The sequence below is a fragment of the Ailuropoda melanoleuca genome, chromosome 6 (genome assembly GCF_002007445.2).
Source record: "Ailuropoda melanoleuca isolate Jingjing chromosome 6, ASM200744v2, whole genome shotgun sequence".
Taxonomy (NCBI): Eukaryota; Metazoa; Chordata; class Mammalia; order Carnivora; family Ursidae; genus Ailuropoda; species Ailuropoda melanoleuca.
In genome coordinates, this window is record NC_048223.1 from 104,142,919 (window position 1) to 104,155,478 (window position 12,560).

Below are 12,560 nucleotides of genomic sequence, written 5' to 3' on the forward strand. Positions count from 1 at the left end.
CTAGGGATCCAAGCAGAGGCTTGGAAAACACCTGCACACTGGTCCTTGCCGACTCTTGCAGCACTTGCACCTCTGAGACTAGGAGTGAATGAGTGACATAACCTGCTGGAAGATAAAAGGCTACACACAGAAATAAGGCACCCCAGCCACAGGCTGCCAAATGCCAGACATGTGAGTGAGGCCGTGCCTGACCAGTGAAGCAATCCCAGAACTGCCCAGATGACTCTCAGAATTTTGAGCTAAATAAAATGGTCACTGTTTTAACCCACTAAGTTTTGAAGTAATTTATTATGCAGCAAAAGATATCAGGTAAGTGGTTACTGCAGTCATCCAGAGGAGAGCAGGTAGGGTCTTAGAGTGGTGACACAGGAAATTAAAGGGAAGCATTAATCATGAGAGACTGCCAAGGTAAAATGAACAAGACCAGGCAACCGACTGGCTGTGGCAGATAAGGGACATGAGAGTGAAAAGATGCTGCTGCTTACACGAAGGTGTCTCTGAGGGTGGTGATACCCTTGACAGAAATATGAAAACGGGATAAGAAGTAGATGTAAGAGGAATTCTATTTTGGATACATTAAGCTCAAAGTAAACAGATTTTTATAGGCAACTAGTAATAAAGGTCAAGAGCTTAAAACAGAGATTCAGACTTCAGAGAGAACTGGGGTCATCTATACACAGGTAACAGATGAAGTCATGTAGACTGCCACAGCAGGTGAGGCCACGTGCAGTGCAGAGGAAAAACGACAGAATAAACCCATGGAGAACATTTAGGGTTAAAAGGAAAACCAGCAAAACAGATAAAAGTTGTTAGAGACGCCCAAGGACCATGGAGAGTGAAATGAAACATTCCAAGAAGAGGAAGGGGATAGAACAAAAATAGTACAGAGAAACCCAAAAGGAAAAAAACTGAAATATAAAAAGGCACAATTCCCAGGGTGCCTGGCTGGTTCAGCCGGTGGCACGTGGGACTCGATCGGGGGTTGTGAGTTCGAGCCCCAGACTGGGTGTACAGTGTGTGTAAAAATAGAATATTTATTTAAAAAATGTACAGTTCTCACAATGAATATATAGAGATAACTAATCTAAATAAAGGACATCAAATTTAAAGTTCATATCAGAGTAATCTGGGTAAATTTCTACTTGGGTCTGTTAACTACCAATGGCATAAACTCTAGTTAGGAATATAAAATCACAATAGCTCCCTGTCTTAGTTACCCTTCTGAAATAAAAGTTCCCAATAAGGAATAACTTTGTAGAATACGCATTTTCTAGCCTTCTAAGATATTCTGTAATGAAAATTAAGGTGGACAGGAATAGTCCTCAGTCAGGTTTAAAGGTGACACTTTCTCCCTAGATATACTTTCCTATTCCCTCCATTGTTAAAGAGTAATTCCTTTACATAAGGACAGTTATTTATTAGGCAATTAGAACCCAAACTGACTTATAAATATAGTTAGCAATTACATTTTGTTTAAGTGTCGAATCAGGCTACCATATATTTAAAATAAAAATTAAGAAGGAAGGAATGCTAGACTTGGAAGTTGGGAGGAAAACAGTGACAGTACAGAATACTGTTAACTTTCTGTGACTCATAGAATAAAGATTTGATCTCAATATTATCCTACTCTAAAACTTTAAAGGCCTTTGCCATTGTCCAAAAAAGAGGCCCCAACTCGTTGGCAAGGCACATAAGGTTATGCCTGATGCAGCCCTAACCTCCCTTCCAGCCTTGTTCATCAGTATGCTTCAACAGTTCACTTTCCCTCTCCCTCCATCCTCAACCCCTCCTTTTCCACAGGCTTTTCCTTTTGACTCTGAAGACTGTACAGCGTGTGTTGTTTGAATGATTCTGCATTACCCATAAATGACTTATTTTTGAAACACTACTAAATGTACTTCCAAAGGAGTTATTTGGAAACTTTATTGGTTTATTTGAGGAAAGAAAGAAGGTCTGTGGATCTTGAGTTAGTAAATCTAATTGCAGTACTAATTTATAGAACAACTTCCCTTCCTTTTCTTCTCGAACAACCCCTCCCCCATAACACAAAAAACCCCTTTTCAGACATTAATAAATAGAACCTTGGTTTATTTTCATTGGGATTTTGAATTATGGTACAATATCCACATACAAAATAGCTTAGGTTGCTAGCATTATTTGCAATAGCTTTACATTCTAAATCCTGTCTCCTGATACTCATGAATCCTGAACAAACCCCTCATGAGAGAACAGTGAAAGGCGGATATAATCACTGGCCTGCCCAGATGTGTCAAGGTGGGGTGTTTACTTCACACTCTTCTCACTAAGTATACTTGGAAATCTTCAAGCTGGAAAGTCTTATATCAGATGCTTCACTTCCAAATAGGGCACTGCTGTGACCTCAGATTTAAAGGATACTCTGGTACAGTTTGTTTGTGCTTATCACAAAAGTATTTACCAAAAAGACATTGTCTCTTTAAAAATTTCAATGCAGACCATGTGGTTTTTACTACTTTGCCTTTGAGAATAACGTACAGAAGAGTTATGAGAGACTGACACATAATCTATTTTGGTTTTAAGAGTTGCTCTGTCCCTAACACAGTGTCAGTAGTAAATTAGGTAGTATAATAGTGGAGAAAATGTACAATTGTACAGCCACAATGACAGAAAGTGTCAAATTGTGGTACTGTGATTTTTAAAGAAAAAATTGGGATGTTTCGCCAAAACAGTAGACACTAAATTTTGTCTGCTGTTTACTCGGGTGGAAAGTCCAAATTAGTGAGAATAGTGGTAATATTCTGATTAATAAAACTTACTCTTATTTGTTTTAAATATTATCACCCTTATTCATTTTTATCCCATGTTTTTAAAAACTTAATCACATGACCAAATATCTGAAGCTATTCATTAGTTAAAAATAATATATTAGCTTTTAAAAATCTTAGTCATTTACACTGTTGTAGTTTTAAATTTTTCAAAGCACTTTTATATACATACCTCTTCTGAGCAGCTACCTGAGAACTGTATTAAAAAGGAGAAAATAAAAATCTTAGAATTTCAAATAAGTCAAAGCCACTACAGTTCTTTCTGGGCAAGTTTCAAGATTAGCTTTGTTGGATGCTAGATCCACTAGAAACCACTTAATTTACACAAAATGCAACGGCTGACTATACTTATACGTCAGTTTGGGTCCTAACTGCCTGATAAATAATTGTTAAGTATCCTTATGCAAAGAATTGCTCTTTAATGATGAAGGAACATGAAAGTATATCACATCTGGGGAGACAAGGTGATCTTCATATTGTTTCACTATAAAAACACTAGAAAGAGGCTAAAGGTTCTATGAACTCACCCTCTTATGAAGTTAAATCCATGTGCACAGACCAAAAGGTTTCCATAGGCATCAACTTTCAAAAGATTTCCATATAGTGTATCAAAAACAAGTCCCCTATGTGAAAACGAAGACATCCTCAGTAATATAAAAATAATAGAGGCAACTATCTTATGTAGTATTATTAATCATTATAAACCAACTCCATCTTATTCAAGCTTATGACAACTCAAGCATGTTCCCAAACAATATAATCCTGGAGGCTGAAGTGAGTGAATAAAATCTTAAAAACTAAACACAGAGCAACTAAAAACTATTTACTCTGTCCAAATAATCACAACTCTTTTCTGTAAGGAATAAGAGCTTAAACAAGGTATGAACTATAATTCCTCCTAATACAGTGGTTCCATTCTAAAAGAGTCTTTTAATTTCCTTGGACAAATGAGCTGGTTTATATTTCCCTCTAATAAATGCTATATATGGGACACATAAGATGGCATCTCAAACACCATCTTTCTTAATCTTAGATCTTCCCTATCAAATCCAAAAATGCAAACTGCCAAGAAGGCTCCTGATGACCAAGTGAATGTATCAGTAAAGCATGTAGCTGCTCTCCAAGAGCAAAAGGTTGGAGGGATTATTGCCCATCGGTTTTAATCATCTTTCTTCTTTCCCATAAACAGATCTTCAGTAACAATAAACTAAGCTCAATTCAAGAACACAAAAGATACAGTGTACATGAAAAGTCCATGGTAATTTCAGAACCAACATCAACCAAAAAATCTTTTTTGGTTCCTTTGAGGGTGGGCACGGTCAGAGATGCATTTGGAATTATTAACTTGGGGGATAGAGGGAAGGGTTTTAATCCAAAAAAAAATCTTGAAAAATTACCTGGTAGGAAATGTAGAATCATAAGCAAAGCTGAGCAGTTCCTGAGGGTAGCCAATAGAGACTAATCTCTCCACAGTAAGTTCAAAGCCAAGGGACTCATACTCTGGGGACTTGTACACTGTACAAAGAAGAGGTTCTCATTATAATAATAGTCAATGAAAATAAAGGGCAAATGAGTGAATTTCTACTCTTTCCCAGCTCCTCCCTCTTCCTAAATATGCCATTTTCTTCTCTTCTCTCAAACTCCATGTTTTGTACTGCCCCGAATAATCACAGAACTCAACTGTTAGTCTGTGGAAACAGGTCATATTTTCGTAGAAGCAAGAGCAACAAGATGAATTATCAGACATTTCAGAAAAATTCTTTCATTTCTTAGGAAACTAAACATTTTCCCCTTTATCTGTTCTTTCATGCCCACAATCTAAAAGGCAGAAAAAGGAACTAATATGCACGGCTGTGATATTAACCAGGTTGAGAGGTCTATGTATGTTGAAGGCTTCACTGATGTGTACAATTGGTGTAGGAATTCTTTAAAATGAGCTTTAAAAAAAAGTCTATTTTTATAATCCCTACTTGGCTTGGTAGTTGCTTTATACTCCTTCTCCAATCAGCATATAATTCTATTTATCAGGATTCACTTGTGATTAACTTGTTTTCTTATCAGCACTAACAATAATATAAAGCCATCAAAATTGCATTTTAAGTTATTGCTGCAATATCAACCATAAAAAGACATGTCTGGGACAATTAGGAAAATCTGGATGTGCACTGGGAATTAGATATTAAAGAATTATCACTGGGGGTAGAGGGAAGGAGAATTGGAGGAAGGTGATCAAAAGGTACAAACTTTCAGTTATAAGATAAGCAAGTACCTGGGATGTAATGGACCACATGAGGACTTTAGCTAACAACACTCACTGTATGATATACAGGAATGTTGTTAAGAGAATAAATCCTAAGAGTTCTCATCACAAGGAGAAAAAAATTTTTTCCTTTAATTCTTTCTTTTTATTTTATCTATATCAAAAAATGGATGTTAGCTGAAGCTATTATGGTAATAATTTCCCAACATATGTAAATCAAACCATCACATGCTGTATGCCTTATTTTTTTGTATGCCTTAAACTTATACAGTGATATATGTCAATTATTTCTCAATAAAAATTGGAAATACACATTAAAAAAAGAATCAGGACTCATTTTATGAGATGTGATTATGGAAGAATGGGTATATGCAAGAGTATGTATAATATATATATATATATCCTTCTCTGCCAAAGAAGCCTACTGAGTTTGTTACAGGTGAAATAAAATGGATTTTTGAATATGGGGCTTTCTCTCTACTATTCTGTATCTCTGAAATCATCTACAATGAAAAAACTTTTTAGAATCATCACTGCAGTTCAGCATAAAGAAAATGTTGCTCCTTTAAATAGGCTTCCTCCAAATGCAATATTTAGGTAAGCATCTTCCCATCAGTCTCTATGAGTGGGTAAGCTGTATTAAAAAGAAAAATAAAAAATAAAAAGACCTTCAATCTTGCTAAATGCCAAATGAGGCAAAAAAAAAAATCCATTCATTTTTATCTCACAATAATGCAGTTATTATTATTATTATTATTATATTACTATTGTTCTTCTATCTGAAATTAATATACAGCCTATGGCTCAAACTGACTTTTCACTGCAATTAGTCTGGCGACCTAAATTAGTGCTATTATCTTAATGAGTACTATTCAACTTTTCCTTGCCAAAAGCAATCTTTTAGAATATTTCTGGAACTACATACAAGAAACCAGTAATACTGGTCACTTCCACAGAAGGGAACTGAGTAGCTAAGAAATGGGGATGGAAGTACACTTTTACCTTCTGTACTTTTACAACTTGTAACATATTAATGTATATATCCGTTACTTTTAAATTAGGTTGAAATGTTAAAAAAGCAGGGTGAGCTTTCAAAATCTTTTAATAAACATCTGTTATATCTTAAAAGCCTAACATTTTTAAGGCCCTTTAGGAGAGGAGGCCCTTGAGTCTCATCTCAGAATAATGACAAAAGCAGCTGTCATTTCTTTTGTCATCTCAGGGGTAAAAATAATTTAACGCTAATGCTAACACTAATATTCCCAAAACTGGCTATGTATTTTCTCTGTTAAATCCATCTCCATCATCACCCTCTTCCACCAAAAAAACCCCAAAAACCCTTTTGGAATCCACGAGTGTGGAATTCTTAAATCCAAATGATGTACACTGTGACAAAGGAAGTGCTTGTATATTCATTACACACTAAAAGAATAAAAGCTGGTGTATTATAATAAAACCAGGAAAGTAGTATTGACTGATGTCAATTTGAATTATTCTGAGAATATAAAATAATGTCTCTCACCCAATACTGTGCTTCCATTCCACCTGAGAGTAAATCTCTTTTAACAAAATTTTCATAAAAAAACTTTCTCAATCCTAACAAAGCCCCACTTATTTCAAACAATATTTAATGAAACAAAATTCCAGTCTAGTTAAGCAATTTGGATAATCCACTGACATTCACGCTTACAGGATTTGGCCCATATAAAATCTTTTCAATTACTAATTTTTTCAGAAGAATAATTTGCTGGATACACCTTAAGAACGGGAGTCAAAAAAACCCAAACAAACCTTAATCACCCCCACCCAAGCTGACCCCTAAATGAGCCATTTTCCCCAGTTAGAGATCAGGTAATTATAGTGATGGAGTAATGGTGATTAAAGCCTGTGTTGTAGGAGACACTCTGGATTGAAACCCAAATCTATTTTTTTCAGAATTTTTAGTGAAGAAAAAAAATATGGGGGGAGGAGAACTCAAATCCCCATTTTGCCAGCACAAACCCTTAAACAGCAGAAAATAAAACACTACACACTTGCCACATTTATCTTTATTCCAAGTGTTCGACTGAGGTGACTTTCTAGTAATTGCACCTATAGAAATAAATACCTTAAATTTCCTTTTACCAATGAGTTTAGGGTACTTCCTAAAAATACAATGAATTTTCCCCATTTGCTGACCTGAAGTTACACAGCAAGTACAAATGTAAACTTAAACCAGAATTTAGGTCTCCCTGAGTCTCATCCAAAGCTCTTTGTGGAGGGATATACTACCACTGTTAAAAATGAATTTCTCGATTACATAGGCCATCAAAACTTAAGCTTAGGTGTTGAAACACACTACCCTCCCTCCAATTTCTTTCACCTAGTCCAAAATAAACTGCTCTAGTCACAGGCGGGAATGGATTTAGCAAAGAGAGTTCAAGTTCCACTTTGACAACACTATTTCACTAAGCTCTATATTAATCAGTAAGGCCTACAAGCTATTGACATTTTCTCATAAGCTTCCCGGATAATCATTTCAGTAAAACGAATTCCCAGGTCATTAAATCATCCGCTAGAGCACTATACAGTACAACCAGAACTGTAGCTGCACAGATCACAAGTTTGTTCTGAGTATCCCTTGGGAATGAACTGATAATCACATTTTGTTCTGACCTGGTAGCAAAAATGACTAGTCCCAAAGCCTACAAAGTATCACCATTCCTTGAAAAATAAATGAATGAAAGCAAAATTCCTTTTTTTAATTATCAGGCCCTTCAAAGTCAGCCTTGATACTTGTGGGGAACCACATACATAACCTCAGACCATAGAGCTCTATGCCTCTCCACAGCTGCAAAGGCTCTAATTTCAATTTCTCTTGCAAAACTGGCGAGTAAATGATGCATAACTTCAAGCTCAATTCTTACAACTGACTTTCCAAAACACAGCCAATAATTCAGAGTAAACATAATCTCACACATTCACTGCTTATTTCTTCCTCAAGAAAGTCCTCAAGCCTAACCTAATTTACCCAATGTTCAAAGAAGTTATTTCAAGGGCCAGAGTCCAGGAAAGAGGAGTGCTTCAGCCACCAGAGCAGCACACGGTGTTCTCAGGTTACGTAACGAGACTATAAAGGGAACAACCAAAGCTTTGAAAGCTGAAGCTACTGAGAGCATTTAAAGATATTCTTTACTCCATAATCTGTAAGGAAAAAACAGTTCTCCAAAAAGTATCAACTATGTGTTGTGGGGATGAAAGTTACGGGCTCTGTTTTGAGAAATGTTGTTCATACAAGATAGAACCTATGTTAGAGGAGACCATCTCTTTGAAATGAGACAAAATCTTTCTGCAGGGAAGTCTAAAATTCTCATGCACTTGTTACCTTTGCCACCAAGACACAATGTGTATAGTAGTTTACAGACTTTAGAAAAAGGAAGGGCAAACCTCTACAGAGGTTCCAGCCTAGCAGAGTGCTGCTGCCAAAATGAGAACTCACATGAGGCAGACGCAGATGCAGAGTGCCACTCCAGTCTTGAAGGAGTTACACTGGCTCTCCTGTTAAAAAACAAAACAAAGCAACAAAACAAAACAAAAACAAAAACAAAAACTGGTTTTAAAACTGTTGCGATGGGCTGGAACAGAGAGACCCCATTTGGATACTGGTATTTACAGGAGTTACTGCCCTCCTAATTAGAAGCCTCTGACCATCACTAAGTTCATCTAAATGGCCATAACAAAACAAGGGTGTTGAAGATAAGCCTAAGTATTGTGCATTATTTAAATTTCCTGACATCCTGAGCCTGGAATACAAGCCAAGTCTGATCATGAAATATTAAGTTAAAAGATAAGCAGAAAAAGAAATTTATTTTGCTTTTTATTTTCTCTAGCACATTTCAGGTTTATATGACAAAAACTGAATGCAGCTGGTAAACAAAATTTAAAATTGAACTACGGTACGTGAAACAGGCTAAAAAAGGATACAAGAATAAACCAGAGTAGTCTCATCTTGCTGTTAAGCACCCATTTAAAGTACGTCTACTTGTACCTAACTACCTACTCTTCTACCCTTCCAACACCGAAATTTGTCATCTTGATACAGACAAGAACCAACATCACGCTGCTAAAAATCTAATCAGATGTCTAAATATGGAATAGAAGGAAAATTTTATTGTGATTCTATCAGTGGTATTTGCCCTCAGAGGGCAGGGTCTTGTTATTCTACTTTCATAAAGTTAGAGAAACTACCTAGTCTAGTAAAATCACCGACTTGAAGATACATATAAGGTATTGACACTTTTAAGACACGCTTTATGTTTAACTTTACAGGGAGTCACTTTCCCTAGAGACGTTTAGGTTTTTAAAACATATGGTTTGACTCCTCCAACTTTCTTGTGAAAGAAAGATGTTACTAAATAAAAGAGCAAAAATGACCAAATATAATGTCTAAAAGTCCTAAAACATTACAACTAGGAAAAACCACCACCACCAATCGCTATGAAAGACAAATATCCAACCCAACCACCCAAGAATAGTTACTTGCTTTTACGCTGTGAATGTGATTAACATCAACATTCTCTACTTAGGTTAGGCAATGTCGGTTCTCTGAGACTGTAACTAGAAAAGGCAAATTGATTCACATTTTCATTAAGGAGATTTTAAATAAAACCTTTCCAATTCTCATATAAACAACAGAGGATTTTTTCCCACTTTTTAAAAACTATTTGAAAACCCCTAACACAATAACACAGACATAGTAAAAACTTCTATTTCTAATCCAAGAGATCGCAAATGATCCTAAAAAGATAACTGAAAATTTCTAAAAATGATCTTAATTTTAATTTACTTAAAATACAAAAGCTAGATGCCATGCAACACTTTTAGTAATATAAAATAAAATCAACTCCCAAATGGTTAAGAATGTAAATAAACAAGTGGAATTTGGAAGACTGCCAATTTCAATTCACTGCAAAAGCAAAATTAAATGGTAAGAAAGAGATTTGTTTTAAAAATTACTATTTTAAAATAAAATGAAAAAACATACAATGTTGTATTAGTGTCAGGTGCACAACAGATACATTATGCAGTGCTCACCATAGTAAGTGTAGTTTCCATCCAGAAAGTATGGCTTTCAATTTAAAACAGAAAAACTGAAAAATTGAGACAAGAACTTTAAAAATCCTAACTAAAGGAGCTGCTTATAATTTTAAAATTGAAACAGCTATTATGTAATTCTTTTCACCAAAATAAGAACAGATCATCGCACTCAAATGCTTTTACTAACACAAAACAAACGCCGGCACTGAAGTTACAGCACTATAACAAACATTTGGATCCCTTCTGTGTACCAGGTACTAGATGCTAAGAACAAAAACAACCCATGGTCAGCGGCTTGAAGGAGCTCAAACGGTATTACGGGGATATACAATTAGATAGTTATAACAAATTTTAGAAGATCAATTCCAGGGGCGCCTGGGTGGCACAGCGGTTAAGCGTCTGCCTTCGGCTCAGGGCGNAAAAAATTTTTAAAAAAAAAAAAAAAAAAAAAAAAAAGAAGATCAATTCCACAATGTGACTAGGGAGGTACAGATGGACAGAAAAAGGGCCAATTAACCCAGCCCAGGAAGTCTTCTTAAGAACTAAACATGATTTATTCAACCTTAAACAGATCATTTTTATAGCCAATATCTCAAGGTACTTTAAAGTTCACCAGACAGACTTTCTGAGACTCAGATTCAGGTAATATGTTCCAAACATCTCTATCAGTGTTCAATTATTGTGCAAAATGGGCTAATAAGCATTGGTGCATATCTTGCCTAAAGGGGGAAATAGCTACTTAGCTACCCAGCGACTCATCCTCAGCTACCCTATGGGAACTAGAGCCAAATGTTGCCAATTGTGTGATAATAGCCAGCCCAAATTTTTTACTTCTACCTCTCACTTTTTAACTACTGACTCAATTTTAAAAACCAACAATCTCTATTTGAGCCAACTACAGTCTGTGGTCTGAGCTGGGTCCATGGGCCACCAGTGTGCAAAGTCTAGTGTAGACTTTAGGTCATAAACTTCCACACAAGCTTTCCCGCCTAATTGAAATGTTTTGACTATCCTCCTCAGAGTCTTGAAGTAAACAGAATTTAGGTACTTACTGAATTGCAAATCCAGATGGAAGTAAATTCACTCTTCAATAACCACAGAGTATCCTAGATAATCCTGTTATTCTATTTATCTCAAAGAAAAATTGGGAGGGTGGATAAAAAAACTTAGGAAATAAAGGAATCTTTATGCAGTCACTTAATGTGGTCCCCGATCACAGTGCCTAACAATTATGACAGAACAACTATAACTACCTGAATTTGATTCCTTCCTATGACTGTCAAACCAAACCAATGTTCCCAAAGATTGAAAGAATCAGAATCACCTCATGATCTGCCTACGTAACCTCCACTATTAGAGTTCCCTGACCCAGCGGGCTTTTAACCACTAACCTTAAATCTTCATTACACAGCTTGACTTCATTATCATTTTGTCCTTTTCTCAGTGACCATTAACCCCAGGATAAAGCAAACATTCAGAGAATGTATGAGATTTGACATAAAATAATGCCTTTTATTTTCCCCATCCCCTCCCCAAATAATGTCTTTTAAAAGCAAACATAATAGAACTTACTCAGCCAAATGAGCCTTCTCCCATTCAAAATAATCACTCCCCAAGTCAATATATTTATTCCAATAATGCAACCATTACTCAGAACAAGTTCAAAATTCTTTCAAACTTACTTGCAGAGTCTATAGCACATTGTTCTAGATATCCTCCCTAGCAGCACATTTTTTGTCAACAGAGGATGAATTTAATTTAAAGGGAGGAAAAGTGGGGCATCCGGCTGGCTCAGTCAGTAGAGCATGCAATTCTTGATCTTAGGGTTTTGAGTTTTAATCCCACACTGTGCATGGAGCCTACTTTAAAAAAAAAAAAAAAAGGTCATTCCAAAATAAAGGGGGGTAAAGTTCTTCAGAGCAACGAGTGAATAAAAGGGCAAATCAAAGTGGATTAAAAAACAGGTGACTATTTCATGAAGTGATGAAGCAGATTTTCTTGTCTTTATAAACTGGCTATGAAAACAATTCCAAAAAGAATTCCTAAAATGTTCAAGAAATGACAGCAAAAGGGTGCCTGGCTAGCTCAGTCGGTAGAGCGTGAGAACTCTGTATCTCAGGGTTGTGAGCTCAAGCCCCACGCTGGGTGTAAAGATTACTTAAAAATAAAATCTAGAAAAGAAAGAGAAGAAAGAGACAGAAGAGAAAGAAAAGAAAGATAGATGACAGTGATACTGGAGAAAGTTTTCCCTAATAAGGTGACTATATGAAGGATATCTATTTGGAAGCATATTTCATTACAGGCTTTCTTTTATAAAAAGTAGTCTTCTGACCCACATTATATGTGTTTAATTTTGCAAGTCACCTCAAATCCCTTTTGGAGATTTACATAAAGTATATTTTATTGCTTGACAGTCAATA

General features: G+C 35.9%; 1 protein-coding gene across 4 annotated transcripts in view; it reads right to left on the reverse strand.

Moving 5' to 3' along the window:
• NT5C2 (5'-nucleotidase, cytosolic II) overlaps positions 1-12,560 on the reverse strand; it is an 81,144-nt gene that overhangs the window by 13,001 nt on the left and 55,583 nt on the right. For 2 of the 4 annotated variants that reach the window (XM_034663204.1, XM_034663205.1), the window contains exons 4-6: positions 4,202-4,319; positions 3,332-3,427; positions 2,977-3,000 (exon numbers count right to left, since the gene is read on the reverse strand). In XM_034663204.1, the coding sequence (XP_034519095.1) occupies positions 2,977-3,000; positions 3,332-3,427; positions 4,202-4,319 (238 nt within the window). Of the gene's footprint in view, positions 1-2,976; positions 3,001-3,331; positions 3,428-4,201; positions 4,320-8,542; positions 8,602-12,560 lie in introns of those variants that run through there. The other 2 variants (XM_034663207.1, XM_034663206.1) reach the window with 2 other exon arrangements.